Raw genomic sequence first — 14893 nt, 5'->3', positions numbered from 1 at the left:
TTCCGGCTGGTGCAATGCATACCAGGAAGAATATTCTGTGGCAAAAGACAGGCGCAAGGCCCGAATGGACGTGAAGCGATACGAGCACCTCTTTGCGAGGTTCGAGGCGGGCCAAGTCCATGGACAAGGTGCAGAGCGACTTGAGCACGGTCATTCCAGACCAAGCTGAACAAGGACAGTGACACCTATATCGAGCTCAACTTCATACTCGATGCGTGGAAGATGAGTGTCCGGTGCCGCAGGGTCATGAAGTGGAGCTTCGTGTATGAATACTACTTGTGTGCTTCTGATCATCAAGACAACTCGTACAAGGTCAGCCTGTACAATTACCTCCAAGATGCCGCTGCGGCCTTGAGACAGGCTTCACATTGCGCCGAGAACGAGTGCAAGGATGCGAGGAGAGGATCGGCTTTATAAGCTCGTCACACTGACAAAGCGCACCCAACAGTTTATGGCCAGCTCTCTAGAAGCCGGGCTCGACGTTGATGTTGCTTCTAAAAGGAATGAGGCCGAACAAAGCACTAAGCCGGCCAAACGTAATGCTGAATTGACATAGATGGTCCGACTGTCTTCTATCCGAGTTGGTATAGAATGAGGAAGACCTACTCTTCTTCTTGAGAAACGGATGGAGGTGCAAGAATTGCAAGCTTATCAATCCTATCTCGAAGTCCAAGTGTGCTGTCTGCCTTGCCTAGAGATATTCAAAGTGATTATATCATTGAAAAATAGCTATACTCGCCCTCCTAGTCTCCATTTACAAATTGCTTGTTCGCGTAGTACCTCCGCTCACTCTCGGCCTTCTTCTCGTTGCGCTTCTGTAGAGACAAACATTTTCTCAATAACGGCAACTGGTTTATATCGTAACGGCACTGACCCTGAAAGCCTCGTGGTTTGCGACAATGCGCGCGATTATGGTTGACGTAGTTATGTTCCGGGGGCTCTCCAAAATTTTGAATTTTCCTAGCTGCTTGGGACACGCATATGGATCGAAATCACCCTGGAAGGGAGCACAAGAGAGCCGGTGAGAGCTCACTCAAGGCACCAGTATACCTCTTTAAAATCAGTGGTCTCCGCCACGGTTCCATGTACTACCAAAGAGATGTTGAACGTAGTGACCTGATCAACACGAAATAGATGTGGTGTTAGCCATGAGTCTCTATCTACATCATTTGATCTCACCATGTCTTTCGTGACTTCCCATGGTGCTCCAATGATGATTTCATCGGCATACCTGCAGGAGAGAACACTGAGGCTCCGCTCATGCAGGTTCATCACCGGATGATGTGCACCCCTTCGAGTCCTGTGAACAAAAGCCACTCGCTAAACAAACAGCATAGATGTTTCAAAAAGGATCATCACCTCACTGTTTGGTCCGTGTGAATTCCCACGAGTAAGAAATCGCCCAACGCTTTGGCACGCTCCAAAATCTGGAAGGACAAAAAGAACAGTAAAATTCCAACAATATCGAATATAAAATACCTACAGCCACATGCCCAGCGTGGAACAAGTCAAATGCGCCATCAATGTAAACAATCCGAGCGTCTGGCCTTGGACCCTGAGAGAATGAAGTTTAGAAAGAATAAATTAGTTGGCAGAGCTCAATAATGGTACACACCTTTCCATTTGAAAACTGAACTATGCGACGCGAAGTTGGCAAAAAATGGGAGATCTGAGTCTGGGGATGACTGTCTGGGCCATGGCTGTGGCCGTGACTGAACTGACGCTGCAAAGACGCATGGTTCTGGATTTCGCTGGGTGGCCGGTCTCTCACGCAAAGCAGCATCCTTCCTGTAGCAATTGCAGCTCGACATGAGTGGAGGAAAAGAGAGAAAGAGATAGCTTATTTCAGTACCAACAATGTCCGTGCTCGACACTCCCTCTGTACGCTTGATCTGCTTGTAGCGGCCGGCCTTTTTGGCGTGTGCGTACGCGTCGCTGCCATCGGGAAGAAGGCAAGGATCGTCCCCGTGAATGATATAGTCGATGCGGTACTTCGTAAAGAGCTTGTTCATGAATTCCTCGTTGATAGCGTACGGAGCATCCTCAATAACTTCGTCCACCCATTTCACGGAGCGAACCATCGCCATCCTTTATGGAAGAGATGTTAGACCAAGGAGAAAAAAAAAAAGAAAACTCTTAAGAGCCCACCTCTCGTCCATGGACATGACGGGCGGTCCCTTGTTGCTCTCAATTTCTCCATCGCTCACAACTCCCACCACAAGCTCGTCACCAAGCGCTCTCGCCTGCCGCAGCGCATTCGCATGGCCGTAGTGCATAAGATCGAAGCAGCCATCCATGTAAACCCTCACGCGCCGGTTCTCCTTTTTCTTGGGCAGAAAGATGCCGAAGGCCGGAATCGCGACTGGAATGAATCCCAAGAAATGGGATGACAATCCCAGAACAGCTGCTGCCAGGATGAGTCCCGCGACTAGCAGCTGCGCTACCTGTGGCGCGTCCGAGTATCTCATGCTCACCACGCTCCACCCCATGGCGACCAAATTTCCGGGCCGCTAAAGCTTCTAGCTCGATTCTAGCTACCCCCTCACCAGAGATTGGAAGAAAGAAAAGAAATCCGCCGCCACATCCAGCAGCACTGTGTCGTTCTGGCGTGTCGGTGCGTGTGATCGCGCTGCGCTGCTGCGTGTTAGATCCAACGAAGAACCCTAATCCACTTTAAATCTTAAAGTCGTGGTGCTAGTGTGAACTGGGACCGTTACACGGTGACAAATCGCATAGTGCCGCGTCAGTGGTCTCTTCTGTGTCACCCACTCAGACGATGCCATGTAGGTGGCCAAGGGCCAGCGTTAACGATCTTAGGCATATTCGCGCTGGACGAAATGTGGGCGGAAGTCAAGGCGGGAAGGAGCTAGGGTTTTAGTCGTGGAGACCTAATCCCCCGGCGCCATGGAGCAGCGCGAGGTACTCAAGGTAGGCGCTCTCTCAATCTCCCAAAATTTGAGCTCCATGCGCTTTGGGAATGCGCAGAAGTCGAGAGTCCTCATGGTTGGAGCTGGCGGTATTGGCTGCGAGCTCCTCAAGACTCTGGTGCTCACTGGCTTCCACAACATAGACATTGTAAGTGTGAGAGGATTCTCTGGAATTTTACATTGACGAGAGTACACAGATCGACATGGACACAATCGAAGTTAGCAATCTCAACCGACAGTTTCTTTTCCGCAAGCGTCACGTTGGACAATCTAAAGCTAAAGTAAGCATCACTTTTTTTTCATTCTTTTCCGCTGATAGACCGCGATCAGGTTGCTCGGGAAGCGGTTCTAAAATTCCGGCCCGATGCTAATGTAACTAGCTATCACGCCAACGTCAAGGACGAGCAATTCAACGTGGATTTTTATCAGCAGTTCCAGGTTGTGCTGAACGGGCTCGATAATTTGGATGCCCGGCGTCACGTGAATCGGCTGTGCCTGGCAGCGGGAGTTCCTTTAATTGAAAGTGGAACTACTGGCTACTTGGGACAGGTACTTAGAAGGTTTTAGTTTTTGGAAGTTCTTGGGTCCTTCGATGAAAATTCACTGCTGCAGGTCACAGTGCATGTTAAAGGAAAGACTGAATGCTACGAGTGCCAACCAAAGCCTGCCCCGAAGACTTATCCGATTTGCACTATAACGAGTACGCCCTCCAAGGTACTTTTCTGTGAAATATAGCATTATCATCTCTCTCATTTCGGTCTTGCTCTTCAGCCAGTGCACTGCATTGTGTGGGCAAAAGAACTTGTTCTGGTCAAGCTTTTCGGTGACCGCAGCCAGGCAAGCGATCTCAACCTGCAGGCAGCTGACAGTGATCACGAGGATTTTTTACAACTACGTGACGCTGAGACTATCAGTGACTTCTGTGCCAGGGTTTTCGACCAAATCTTTGGTCATAATATTGAGGTGGCTTTAAAGAACGAGGATCAATGGAAAAACAGGAGGCGTCCCACTCCGTTGTTTCTTTCTGGCGTTCTACCCGAAGGGATTGAGACTTGCAAAGCACACAGGTTCTCAGATTCCATCCTGTCGGTTATGCCACTGCTGGGATTCAAGAATCCTCAAGAAGTCTTGAGCCTTCAGGATAATGCCAGGCTTTTCATTTCTGCTATGCGTGCAATCCTGGAGACGAGAACGAAGGTACTCTGTTTCACTCGCCAGGACCACTGAGATTGATGCTCGGCTTGTTGCAGGAGATTGGAAGCCTGACTTTTGACAAGGACGATCAGTTGGCAATGGAGTTCGTTTCGTCAGCAGCTAATCTGAGAGCGTACTCCTTTGGAATCCCTGTTATGAGTATTTTTGACGCGAAAGGTATTGCTGGAAACATCATACATGCAATAGCTACAACGAACGCTATCATTGCCGGGTTGATTGTGATTGAGGCTGTGAAGATACTTATGAAGGACCTCGACCACTGCAGGTAAGCATTTTAAAATCGTTGTTGGTGTGTTAGATTTTCTTTGTTTGGTTCAGGATGACGTACTGCGTTGAGCACCCTTCAAGAAAAAGATTGCTGATGCCAGCCGACCCTTTTGAACCGAATCCTAACTGCTATGTTTGTTCGAATGTGCGTTTAATTTTCTTTAGCGCTTTCTGGATTGTACTGACTCTTGGATTTTACTTTCCTTCTAACAGACTCCTCTCATCCTGGAAGTAAACACTGTACACACGAAACTTAAGGACGTGATCGATCGGATACTGAGAACCAAGCTGGGCGTGAGCTCTCCGGTTATCATGCACGGCACGAGTCTTCTCTTCGAAACTGGAGACGACCTTGGAAAAGAAGAAATTCAGCTCTACACCTCAAATTCTGAGAAGGTAGGGAAGTATTTTTCCAGTTCGTATCCACGATTGACCTCACTCGTATGCCTTTGCTTCAGGTTCTTGCGGAGCTCCCAACGCCGGTTACAAACGGCGGTGTCCTGTCCGTCGAGGATCTGCAGCAGGAGTTCAAGTGCAGCATACATATCAGACACAGGTTAGAGAGCTAATGTTGAAACTTGAAAGCTAACGGACGCATTGATTTTCAGGGACAACTTTGATGAAGAAAAGGAACCAGATGGAATGGTGTTGATTGGATGGTCTTCCAGCGTGGCTGAGCAGGAGAAAGACAAAGAAAAGCCCATTGCAGCTCCAGCTGCGTCGGCAGAAATTATTGACGACGATGACATTACGCTTATCGAACCAGCAGCCAAGAAGAGGAAGCCGGAAGACGACAGCGTTCCACTGGGAAAAAAGCAAAAGGTTCTAGAGTAAAGCAGGCTGCTTAATCTCTGTAAAGCTGACTACGCTACAGGTATGTACCTCGGCTTTTTTGTACGCCCTCTTGCATTAACACAAACCGTTACTCACTTTCCAGAATTTTTTGTTTTACTTCCGAACTGGTCTAGCCGTACCACGTAGAACATTTGCTCGAATTTTGGAGCTGATTATAGCGCGAGTAATGCTGAAAAAATTCCAAACGCAAACACCGCCGTTCCTCCCACCAGGCAAGCCCTTAAAAATTGTTCTTGACGTCGGTGGCGTCCTCGCAGTCGAAGCACAGAGCGCAGGATCTCCTCGCCGTCGAGGTAGAACACCTGTTTTAAAAGTGAAACGTTTTAAAGTGGGCTGCCAGAACGATAGATTACTCACTGGAGCGCTGTTTAGAATCGCAAGAGCTGCTGAGATGTTGAAAGTGTAAGCTACAAGCTTTTGGACAACACTTGGAAGCCATGATAGCGAGGACAGGAGCTGGTAGCGTGGCCGATAGTCGGTGACGAACACGAATGCCTCAAGTTCTTGGGGAACACCGGCAAAAACGACTGTCTTCTCACAGCCCTCGATTAGAAATTCTTCCGGAGGCATTAGTCCGCAAGTTGAGTTCTCACGCGAAGCGAATGAGATCCGGACTAGAGCTTCTCCAGCCGCAAGTTTAGGCTCTGTGCATTCTTCAATCTGAAAAGGAAAAAAAGGAAAACTAGAAACTAGAAAAGAAAAAAGAATGTTACCTGTGAGCACGAACTGGACGATTCACAGCGCCTATAAGCAACAATCTCGCTGGCGTTGAAGCAATTGGATCTTGAGCGGAGCTCTAACATTCCTGGCTTGCAACTGGAACCAGAGATATGATGGGGAATGCAGTAGCCAGGGAGATCCTTACTCGATTGTAGCTCTTGCAGCCAGTCGCTTGAAGTGTAAACCGGCACTCCATTTACCGCTTTGAAAGCATCTCCGGCTCTCAAATGTGCTCTCAAAGCAGAGCCAGGATCAACTCCAGTAACCTGTAGATAGAGGCAGCTGTATCATTAGCGTGTGAGTGAGAACGAGCAAGGCTCACCACAGGGCCGACTCCGTGAATGAAGAGCGGAACTAACAGCACCGGGAGAAGCTTGAGGAGAATCCAGCATCCTACGCACAACTAGCACGTACTTCACTAGGTGGCGACACTGGAAACAGTCCGAGTTCACGTACCACGGCGTTATGCCACACACCAGCACAGTAAATCCGGAGAAGTCTCCAAGGGGATAGCAGCTCCAGAGCATCCTCACTCAGAGCAACAAATGCTCCAAAGGCGAAGACTGCAACGTGGTGCACTGGAACACCTTCGCTGCAAATGAAGCAAGCTACAACCTTGAGAACAAGAGACAAAAAAAAGAGAGATTTTTTGCTCTACCTTCCAGCGCCAAGTGCATGGCCAACCTCGTGAAACCCCGCCGCCAAACTCGTACCAAGCATTACGTAGAAAACATCACTCCATGGCACATTCAAACCAGGTACCTGCGCAATTCCTGGTTAGAAGATCCACAGCAGAGTTGTTCTTACGATCGGTGTCACGATGGAGGAATTTAGTTGGGAGCTGCCCGCAGAAGCAAAGATTCTGCAAAGGGACAAAAGCATCTGCCAGACGAGGACCTGCAGCAGCGTCGTTCTTATCAGGAAAGTTTCCTGGGAAAGAAAACAATAAAAACCATACCAAGACGGAGGAGAGCACAGCCAGAATCCCAAACAGTGCTCCACAAGAGAACCACAGCTTGAAAGCACTGCATTCATTTATTGCGGACCCGTGGATCAAAGAAAAGAACAAAATCGCTACTCACGCGGAGTGTCGCAGCCCCAGCGAGAGAAACCAGTGATTCCACGCAGTCGTTCGCCAGGTAAACACGCTGCCACCGCACCAGTGTTAGAGAAACAATTGATCAAAACGATAGAAATCACAGCTCACGGGAATGCGGGAAGACGCACTCCCCCTCGCAAGCACGAATTCATTCTCCCTCTCACGGTTGCCCTAGAAACAGGTATATTCCTTTTAGAATATACCCGAGAATATGCTCGAGCTCCTCAGTTAATGCAGCGCCGTATAGTCGCTCGATCTGTTCTTCGCTCGCCCTCCTCCGGCTGACCTGACCCTGGGAGAAAGAGAAAGAGAGAAAAGCAGGAGAGAGAGAGAGCGATGGCGATGGCGAGGACGAGGCGGAGGAGGAGGGGCTTCCGTCAAATCGATGCTAGGCAGGAGCTGCATTGTACAGCCGCGATCGGCCGCGCAGCAAGGGTTTTGAATTCGAAATCGCCGGGGCTCTAGATCCTGGGATTTAGCCCAGCTGCGGCGATGGATTCTCGTCGTCGTCGTCGGTGTTCTTGACGAGGGGAGGCGCTGGATTTCCATCCAATGTGGGCATACTTCTTGTGCATTCTTGTGCTGGGTTACAACAACCTTGTCCAAGCCAGGCCAAGCACCGGTATGTTCTTCCTTGCTCCTTGGTGGATAGATTTCGCTTGCTAGAATTCGAGAGGGAGTGACTGATTTCTGGTTTGCTCCAACTCCAGGCTGCCCCTACATGTTCAATCACGGCCAAGGCATCACCAACCTATGCGATGGCAGTGTCACGTCGGGATCTTCCGTCCAGACGATGCTTTGCTGCGAGGAAGTGTATGGAGCTGCCGTCTATGCCATCGCGCAGTACACCAATTCCACTGGAGCAATGTTCCTCGAGTCGTCACAGGCGGAGGTTTGCATCGACCTCTACAAGCAGGATCTTATCCAGCTCAAGCGCATCTCTCCAGCCTTCTTCGACAGCTTCTGCCCGCTGCCAGCGTCCAGGATCACGAGCTATGCCTCGCCCTGTAACTTTGGCCAGATGGAGGAGCTCATGCAAGCGGTGGACTTGGAGAACGTCTCGGATGCGTGCGGCCAGCGAGGGAATAGAGGCTGCCAAGAGTGCCAGGCCCAGCTCCTCCAGGCCACCGTCAGCCTGGCGTCTCGAAAGGCTGATCAACCGGGAGCCTGCGGCACAGCCATCGCCATTGCGCTCACCAGCTTCAATCCGAACCAGGTCTACTTTGAGAACTTCTACACTTGCGTCTTGCAAATTCTGGGAGGAGTTCCTATATCTCGTACGTAAGATTCTGGCTTGTTGTCATCTTCCTTCGTTCACTTGTTCGTTGTTTGTCTTTCTCGCAGAGTACCTCAATATCACAACAGCGCCTAGCACTGTAGCACCGGGTGAGCATATTTTATCTTCTCTTCGATAGCTTTAGCTTGCGCGCTAAGTGTATGAGCTACTTTCTTCCTCAGGCCAGACTTTACAAGCGAGATCCTCGTCTCTGTCGTCGAGATTGGTGATCATTCTCATGGGAGCAATCGGAGGTCTGGTGCTATGCGCTTTCATCGTTCTCTCGTGCTTGTACGTGATAAGGCGGCGGAACAAGTCTGGCTACGACTTTACGAATCCGCTACCTGGTAAGAAACGTGTCGTTTACATGTTTCCCACCCTTGTGAAATTGTGTTGTGAAATCGTTTTGGCAGAGAATGGTGGGAAGGACTTGCGTGCATTCGACACAAGCGAGATCGCGGTGCTCCCAACCGAAGGCTTCTACATATTCACACTCAAAGAGCTTGCCAAGGCAACCAACCATTTCAGCAACGCATCGCTGCTGGGCGAGGGGAGCGCTGGCAAAGTCTACATAGGCCAGCTCCCTAGTGGCAAGCTCGTTGCAGTGAAGCGAATACTAAAGGAGAGAAAGGTGGAGACATTCTACAAGGAAGTGGAGCTGCTGGCACGCATCCGGCATCCCAATCTCACAGCTCTACTCGGCTACTGCCGCTCCAAGCACGTCTGCCTGCTGGTTTACGAGTACATGAGCAACGGCGACCTGGCACAAAAGCTTCTCAGTAAGTTTTGTTCCTCCTAAGCTGGAAAACTAGAGCATGTTTTTGCTGTGCCAGGAAAGGATGGCCCCGCATTGACATGGGACCAGAGAATCCAGATCGCCATAGACTGCGCAAGAGGACTTACATATTTGCACGAGTGCCCCGAAGGCCCAGTTGTCCATCGGGATATCAAGGTAGCAAAGGCTTTCCCACTCGAGATTGTTCTTTACTTTTCTTCTTGTAGCCGACCAACATTTTACTCAACGGACTGTTAGAGGCCAAGCTCTCCGACTTTGGTCTCTCCAAGATCATCGAGCTTGATGCCTCTCACGTCTCCACAGAGATCAAAGGCACGACAGGCTATCTCGACCCCGAGTACCTCATACTCGGTCAGCTCACCGAAGCCAGCGACGTCTACAGCTTTGGGATCGTTTTGCTGCAGCTGATGAGCGGCAGGAAAGCCATCGACAACGACACAAGAGTGAACCGTTCCATTGTCGAAATGGTGAGCACTTTATTCTTGCATGACAATGTCTAGCTTTAACTCTGGTGCTTGTTTGCGTTGTAAGGCCATGGCCGTCATCGGAGAGAAGCAGGGGCTGTCGCAGCTCTTGGATCCAAGACTGGATTGTGATGTTCCGCTGCCGGCATTCCAGAAGCTGGCGGAGGTAGCTCACCTGTGCGTCCAGCCCCGCAGTTATGACCGCCCGTCCATCTCAGAGGTTTTGCACGATCTGGAGCTGGCTTTGAGGCTGGGAAAAGCTTCAACTCCCCGGAACCAATGACACCGTAGTATACGTAGCGATAGTAGCAGCACCCCCACGCCAGATCAACTCGCAAGAGACGGATTGGATTGATCCGGAGAAGAAGGTGTTGCACACTCTCTTGTCTGCCACTATAGAGAAGACACAGATAACTTCACCTTTTGTGTATTTGCCCAGGAGGCAATAAGCTGTGCGCGTCAACACCGTCGCCTGGTAACGAGAATGCCCCGGCTATGGAACCAGGCCGCCATCTCATATCGATCTTTCAGAGTGGGTCGCACGTCCTCTTGTGCTGCTAGCAGTTCCAGCAGCGGGAGAAGCACGTCGAGCAACTACTACGCAAGAAGCAAGAAGAAAATCAATGACAAGAAAGGAAGACGAAGTTCTACATACCTGAGAATCGTTGGGGTTTTCGGCTGTGAATGGTACGCACGGTATTCCATTCGAAGGCTGCAGGATGAAGCTGCAGGGATTGTTGTCAATAATCACTGTTCTTCGCAAGTCTCGGCCTAGGCGTGACAGGTCTTTGATATGCTCCCTGTACTTGCTGCCAAGATCAAACACAGAAAGATTGTCTTAGCGAGAGTTGAAGCAAAAAAAAAGGTGGTATATTTACACACGTAACCAGAGTGGCCGGTCTGTACAGCCGCGCGGAGATCCTGTTCTCGGGATCAATCCTATCTACAAGCGGTCTAGCGTATCCTGCCAAGCGTGTCAAGAGAAGAAAGAGAAATGTTTGAGAGCTGTGTTTCCAAACCTTCGAGTCCGGCAGTAAAGAGAACAAGCTCCGCGAATTGGCTCACTCTCGCCAGGAACTCTCTCAACCCAGGCCTTTCATAAACCATGACGCAATTGATCTTCACGTTTCCCTCCTTGTCCTGGGAAGAAAGAAAACACACGATCACGGTCGCTGCAAGTGATGGAAGAAAGAAGTAGGAAGAGAGAGTACCTTGTCCGCCGCTAAGCATTCGAGCTGGAACCACGTCATTCCAGTATTCACTGCTCGGGAGTGGAGGCCTGGCGGCAAACCAGCCGAATCGTAGGCACACACGAGCGTCTCGTCCAAATCTAGAATCACCTATGACATAGCTAGCATCAAATCAACCGAGAAATGCTCTGGAATTTGTCCACTCTACTGTTACCGTGAGCTCTTGATCGCTCCTGCCGATGCGCGGCGGCAGCAAAGGGTTTTTCCATCCGGGGAGGAGCTCGCAGCACGGGGACGACGGCTCGCACAAGGCATGGATGCTCAAGAAGCAGAGGAATCGGCGCAGCGGTAGCTGGGAGGCGTCTAGTACGCGGAGAATCATCCGCAGCAGCAGCACGGCGCCATAGACACAAGTCTGCCAGAGGGCGCGGAGGATCCGACCCTCGTGCAGCGATCTCAGGGCATCCATCGCGGGCACAGGGGAAGAGCCCTAAAAAATGGTGTATTGTCTTCTTCTTTCGTCTTGGTTTTTTGGATTTAGGGTTCTAGCGAGCGAGACAGGAGAGCTCTTAAGCCATGGCGCTGTCGCTGCGCAAAATGGTTTCCATCGACGATCGCATGCGCCTGCTCGTCCCGACTAAGGTCACCGCCGATGACAAGCTGATCGAGTACGACATGCTGCTACTCAATCACTTCTTGTCGGTGCTCAAGGATCTTCACGGCGAGGAAATGCGGGAGCTGGTATGTTTCCTAGCCCTCTCACCGCCATGGATTTGGGATCGATTCATCCATCGAATTCGAATTTCTCCCAGGTGCATCGCTGCTACGAGCTCTCCGGTCAGTATGGACAGGCCGAGGGGTGCGGCGATCCGGCAAAGCTGGAAGATCTGGGCAATTTGGTGAAGAGCTTGCAGCCAGGGCCAGCGATTGTGATTGCGAGCTCGCTGTCTCACATGCTCAATCTGGGGAACCTGGCGGAGGAGGTCCAGATTGCTCATCGCAGGAGGGTGAGTGAGAAGTCGGGAGGGATTGGCGACGAGAACAGCGCTCTCACGGAGTCAGACATCGAGGAGACTTTCCGGAGGCTCATGAAATTGGGAAAGTCGCCGCAAGAGATTTTCGAGGCCTTGAAGACACAGACGGTGGATCTCGTGCTCACTGCGCATCCAACGCAATCCATCCGACGCTCGCTGCTCCAAAAGCATTCCAGGTAGTTTTCATGGACTAGCTTTTTTCTTGCTTTTCTCTTCGCTCTTCTCTATTCTCTAGGCCGAAGTCGTCCACACCATCACGTCCATCACTTTTACGTGTCAAGCACTGACTTTTTTGCGTTGTTTGCTTGTACTTAGGATTCGGAGCTGCCTGTCGGAGCTGTACAAAGACGATATCACTCCCGATGAGAAGCAGGAACTCGAAGAGGCGCTCCACAGAGAAGTAAGTCCATCCACACACACCGCGGGATTAGTTTCGTGCTTATAACACCGTTTTGACTGCCAGGTCCAAGCGGCCTTTCGGACTGACGAGATTAGGCGCACACCACCAACACCTCAGGATGAGATGCGAGCCGGAATGAGCTACTTCCACGAAACAATCTGGAATTGTCTCCCCAAATTTCTCCGGCGGGTAGACACCGCGCTGAAAGCGATCGGGATAAACGAGCGACTGCCTTACAATGTACCTCTCATTCAGTTTTCTTCGTGGATGGGAGGAGACAGGGATGGTAAGCAAGCTTGTCCTCTGTAGGACTATCGTTTTTTTATGCATTTTTGCAGGTAATCCCCGTGTCACTCCGGAAGTAACAAGGGACGTGTGCTTGTTGGCAAGGCTGATGGCGTCAAGTTTGTACTTTTCTCAGATTGAAGATCTTATGTTCGAGGTATTTTTTGTTGTTTTTCTTAACGTTTTCTGACGCCCTCTTGCTGTGCCAGCTCTCTATGTGGCGGTGCAATGAGGAACTTCGTGCTAGAGTGGCTCAGCTGGAACTTCGTACGAAAGAGGACGCCAAACACTACAAAGGTCTGTGTTTTGTTGTATTCTTTTGAACGGATTACCTCAGCTGCTGTGACAGAGTTTTGGAAGCCAATTCCTTCCAACGAGCCCTTCCGTGTTATTCTTGGTGATATACGTGATAGATTGTATCGGACGAGAGAGCGTGCTCGCCAAATTCTTGCGACTGGAAAGTCCGACGTGAATGAAGAAGAGGCTTTTTCGTCCGTTGAGGAGGTACTGTCCACTGTGACTTACATGTTTTGTTTTGACCGGTGTTTGTCTCTGTTAGATCCTTGAACCACTGGAGCTGTGTTACCGCTCGCTATGCTCTACTGGCGACAAACTTATAGCGGACGGCAGCTTGCTAGATTTCATGCGTCAGGTCTCTTGCTTTGGCCTCGGCTTAGTCAGGCTTGACATCAGGCAAGAGTCGGACCGGCACACGGATGTAATGGACGCAATCACCACGCACTTGGGCATTGGTTCTTACCGGAGCTGGACAGAGGAGGAGCGCCAAGAGTGGCTTCTAGCAGAGCTACGCGGGAAGCGTCCGTTATTTGGAGCAGATTTACCGAAAACAGATGAGATCAAGGATGTGCTTGAGACGTTCCATGTGATTGCGGAGCTTCCAACCGACTGTTTTGGAGCGTACATCATCTCAATGGCGACGGCCCCGTCGGATGTTTTGGTGGTGGAACTTCTCCAGCGCGAGTGCCGCGTCAACGTGCCTCTGCGGGTGGTTCCCCTGTTTGAGAAGCTGGCCGACTTAGAGGCTGCTCCTGCAAGCCTCACTCGCCTCTTTTCCATCGACTGGTACCGCAACCGCATCAAAGGAAAGCAGGAGGTAATGATCGGCTACTCTGACTCTGGGAAGGACGCTGGTCGTTTTTCAGCGGCATGGCAGCTTTACAAGTGCCAGGAAGAGCTTGTCAAGGTGGCAAAGCAGTTTGGTGTTAAGTTGACGATGTTCCACGGCCGCGGAGGAACCGTTGGCAGAGGTGGTGGTCCGACGCATTTGGCTATTCTGTCACAGCCTCGGGACACCATCGATGGCTCGCTGCGTGTGACCATCCAAGGCGAAGTTATTGAGCAGTCCTTTGGGGAGGAGCACTTGTGCTTCAGAACGCTCCAACGTTTCACAGCTGCAACGCTGGAGCACGGAATGCATCCTCCGACCGCGCCGAAAGAAGACTGGCGGAAACTTATGGACGAAATGGCCGCGATTGCCACAGAGGCTTACCGATCCGTGGTTTTCAAAGACCCGCAGTTCGTGCACTACTTTCGAATGGTATGTGCTCATAGCTTTCGTACTGTTGCATTGTGCTAAGGGCTCTCTCTGTGCGATAGGCGACACCAGAGCTGGAGTATGGACGCATGAACATTGGAAGCCGGCCATCCAAGAGAAAGCCAAGCGGGGGTATTGAGTCTCTCCGGGCAATCCCGTGGATATTTGCATGGACGCAGACGCGGTTCCATCTTCCGGTGTGGCTTGGATTCGGTGAAGCCTTCAAGGATGTAATTGACGGGAATCCACAGACGCTCAAGATGCTCCAGGCTATGTACCGCGAGTGGCCTTTCTTCCGGGTCACCGTCGACCTCGTGGAGATGGTTTTCGCCAAGGGAGACCCCCGGATTGCCGAGCTATACGACAGGCTCCTTGTGTCTCCGGAGCTGCAGGACATTGGGAAGAAGCTGAGAGGGAAATACGAGGAAACGCGAAAGCTCCTCCTAGAGGTACAGTGTTCATGTTTTTCTTGCCTTTTCTCAGCAAGTGTTTTCTTGGTCAGGTGGCTTGCCACTCGGAACTTCTTGAGGAAAACCCGACGCTCAAGCAGCGGCTTCGACTCCGTGAGCCATTCATCACGACGCTCAACGTGCAGCAGGCCTACACGCTGAAGAAGATGCGGCAGATCGAGCCGGACGATGCGCCAATGCCGAGGACCAACGCAAACAGCGCATCGGCGGAAGAGCTTGTGGAGCTTAACACCACAACCGAGTACGCTCCTGGCCTGGAAGACACCATCATTCTCACCATGAAAGGAATCGCGGCAGGAATGCAAAACACGGGATAGAGGAAAAGTAATCAAGCAAGTTA

General features: G+C 50.9%; 6 protein-coding genes across 9 annotated transcripts; 3 read left to right on the top strand and 3 right to left on the bottom strand.

The window, feature by feature from the left end:
- Positions 1 to 698: 698 nt before the first annotated feature.
- On the bottom strand, positions 699 to 2673 carry LOC9647671 (ethanolamine-phosphate cytidylyltransferase). The gene is made up of 9 exons (XM_002990102.2): positions 2149 to 2673; positions 1853 to 2088; positions 1616 to 1788; positions 1484 to 1555; positions 1360 to 1427; positions 1180 to 1300; positions 1051 to 1116; positions 875 to 997; positions 699 to 815 (listed from the first exon to the last, which is right to left on the bottom strand). The coding sequence occupies exons 1-9, from the start codon at positions 2487 to 2489 to the stop codon at positions 744 to 746; spliced, it is 1272 nt and encodes a 423-aa protein (XP_002990148.2). The 5' UTR covers positions 2490 to 2673; the 3' UTR covers positions 699 to 743.
- Positions 2674 to 2775: 102 nt separating this feature from the next.
- LOC9647621 (SUMO-activating enzyme subunit 2) lies at positions 2776 to 5592 on the top strand. The gene is made up of 12 exons (XM_002990151.2): positions 2776 to 2928; positions 2986 to 3075; positions 3125 to 3208; positions 3258 to 3476; positions 3540 to 3641; positions 3699 to 4124; positions 4178 to 4407; positions 4461 to 4554; positions 4623 to 4805; positions 4868 to 4965; positions 5018 to 5283; positions 5347 to 5592. The coding sequence occupies exons 1-11, from the start codon at positions 2905 to 2907 to the stop codon at positions 5241 to 5243; spliced, it is 1776 nt and encodes a 591-aa protein (XP_002990197.2). The 5' UTR covers positions 2776 to 2904; the 3' UTR covers positions 5244 to 5283; positions 5347 to 5592.
- LOC9647670 (membrane-bound transcription factor site-2 protease homolog) lies at positions 5319 to 7245 on the bottom strand. Of its 2 annotated transcripts, XM_024663900.1 has the most exons (10): positions 7192 to 7245; positions 7067 to 7132; positions 6943 to 7009; positions 6792 to 6881; positions 6643 to 6746; positions 6441 to 6576; positions 6307 to 6387; positions 5978 to 6250; positions 5622 to 5924; positions 5319 to 5566 (listed from the first exon to the last, which is right to left on the bottom strand). In XM_024663900.1, exons 1-10 carry the CDS (start codon positions 7233 to 7235, stop codon positions 5417 to 5419), a joined length of 1314 nt encoding a protein of 437 aa, XP_024519668.1. In that variant the 5' UTR covers positions 7236 to 7245; the 3' UTR covers positions 5319 to 5416. The 2 variants fall into 2 exon arrangements, with proteins under 2 accessions (XP_024519668.1, XP_024519667.1); XM_024663899.1 differs by having other exon boundaries at positions 5319 to 5924.
- A 48-nt stretch (positions 7246 to 7293) lies between these two features.
- LOC9647620 (probable leucine-rich repeat receptor-like protein kinase At5g49770) lies at positions 7294 to 10043 on the top strand. The gene is made up of 8 exons (XM_024663898.1): positions 7294 to 7705; positions 7794 to 8360; positions 8428 to 8469; positions 8542 to 8706; positions 8773 to 9138; positions 9193 to 9311; positions 9362 to 9622; positions 9687 to 10043. Exons 1-8 carry the CDS (start codon positions 7636 to 7638, stop codon positions 9900 to 9902), a joined length of 1806 nt encoding a protein of 601 aa, XP_024519666.1. The 5' UTR covers positions 7294 to 7635; the 3' UTR covers positions 9903 to 10043.
- LOC9647669 (carboxy-terminal domain RNA polymerase II polypeptide A small phosphatase 1) lies at positions 9949 to 11340 on the bottom strand. Of its 3 annotated transcripts, none has more exons than XM_024663902.1 (6): positions 11024 to 11337; positions 10831 to 10959; positions 10639 to 10759; positions 10502 to 10583; positions 10275 to 10428; positions 9949 to 10213 (listed from the first exon to the last, which is right to left on the bottom strand). In XM_024663902.1, the coding sequence occupies exons 1-6, from the start codon at positions 11276 to 11278 to the stop codon at positions 10079 to 10081; spliced, it is 876 nt and encodes a 291-aa protein (XP_024519670.1). In that variant the 5' UTR covers positions 11279 to 11337; the 3' UTR covers positions 9949 to 10078. The 3 variants fall into 3 exon arrangements, with proteins under 3 accessions (XP_024519670.1, XP_024519669.1, XP_024519671.1); XM_024663903.1 differs by having other exon boundaries at positions 10101 to 10216; positions 11024 to 11340; XM_024663901.1 differs by having other exon boundaries at positions 9949 to 10428; positions 11024 to 11340.
- Positions 11341 to 11385: 45 nt separating this feature from the next.
- Positions 11386 to 14887, top strand: LOC9647668 (phosphoenolpyruvate carboxylase). Its single transcript, XM_024663896.1, has 10 exons — positions 11386 to 11550; positions 11622 to 12019; positions 12159 to 12243; positions 12307 to 12529; positions 12582 to 12685; positions 12738 to 12825; positions 12878 to 13032; positions 13088 to 14086; positions 14146 to 14532; positions 14586 to 14887. The coding sequence occupies exons 1-10, from the start codon at positions 11386 to 11388 to the stop codon at positions 14868 to 14870; spliced, it is 2889 nt and encodes a 962-aa protein (XP_024519664.1). The 3' UTR covers positions 14871 to 14887.
- The last annotated feature ends 6 nt before the right edge of the window (positions 14888 to 14893 follow it).

This window comes from Selaginella moellendorffii, unplaced genomic scaffold (genome assembly GCF_000143415.4).
Source record: "Selaginella moellendorffii unplaced genomic scaffold, v1.0 SELMOscaffold_105, whole genome shotgun sequence".
NCBI classification, from domain to species: Eukaryota; Viridiplantae; Streptophyta; class Lycopodiopsida; order Selaginellales; family Selaginellaceae; genus Selaginella; species Selaginella moellendorffii.
This window is presented reverse-complemented; position numbering and strand designations above follow the sequence as displayed.

Coding starts and splice junctions, on each gene's coding strand:
- LOC9647671 (XM_002990102.2), bottom strand. CDS start 2,489: ATGGGGTGGAGCGTGGTGAGCATGAGATACTCGGACGCGCCACAGGTA. Junction 1,428..1,483: donor TCCACGCTGGGCATGTGGCT/GTAGGTATTTTA, acceptor TTGTCCTTCCAG/ATTTTGGAGCGTGCCAAAGC. Junction 998..1,050: donor AGACCACTGATTTTAAAGAG/GTATACTGGTGC, acceptor GCTCCCTTCCAG/GGTGATTTCGATCCATATGC.
- LOC9647621 (XM_002990151.2), top strand. CDS start 2,905: ATGGAGCAGCGCGAGGTACTCAAG. Junction 4,555..4,622: donor ACTGCTATGTTTGTTCGAAT/GTGCGTTTAATT, acceptor TCCTTCTAACAG/ACTCCTCTCATCCTGGAAGT. Junction 4,806..4,867: donor ACACCTCAAATTCTGAGAAG/GTAGGGAAGTAT, acceptor CCTTTGCTTCAG/GTTCTTGCGGAGCTCCCAAC.
- LOC9647670 (XM_024663899.1), bottom strand. CDS start 7,235: ATGAATTCGTGCTTGCGAGGGGGAGTGCGTCTTCCCGCATTCCC. Junction 6,882..6,942: donor CTGTGCTCTCCTCCGTCTTG/GTATGGTTTTTA, acceptor ACGCTGCTGCAG/GTCCTCGTCTGGCAGATGCT. Junction 5,925..5,977: donor CGTCCAGTTCGTGCTCACAG/GTAACATTCTTT, acceptor TTTCCTTTTCAG/ATTGAAGAATGCACAGAGCC.
- LOC9647620 (XM_024663898.1), top strand. CDS start 7,636: ATGTGGGCATACTTCTTGTGCATTCTTGTGCTGGGTTACAACAACCTT. Junction 8,470..8,541: donor GCCTAGCACTGTAGCACCGG/GTGAGCATATTT, acceptor TTTCTTCCTCAG/GCCAGACTTTACAAGCGAGA. Junction 9,139..9,192: donor CCTGGCACAAAAGCTTCTCA/GTAAGTTTTGTT, acceptor TTGCTGTGCCAG/GAAAGGATGGCCCCGCATTG.
- LOC9647669 (XM_024663901.1), bottom strand. CDS start 11,278: ATGGATGCCCTGAGATCGCTGCACGAGGGTCGGATCCTCCGCGCCCTC. Junction 10,760..10,830: donor AATGCTTAGCGGCGGACAAG/GTACTCTCTCTT, acceptor CTTTCTTCCCAG/GACAAGGAGGGAAACGTGAA. Junction 10,584..10,638: donor CTTTACTGCCGGACTCGAAG/GTTTGGAAACAC, acceptor CACGCTTGGCAG/GATACGCTAGACCGCTTGTA.
- LOC9647668 (XM_024663896.1), top strand. CDS start 11,386: ATGGCGCTGTCGCTGCGCAAAATGGTTTCCATCGACGATCGCATGCGC. Junction 12,020..12,158: donor CTGCTCCAAAAGCATTCCAG/GTAGTTTTCATG, acceptor GCTTGTACTTAG/GATTCGGAGCTGCCTGTCGG. Junction 14,087..14,145: donor TCGTGCACTACTTTCGAATG/GTATGTGCTCAT, acceptor TCTGTGCGATAG/GCGACACCAGAGCTGGAGTA.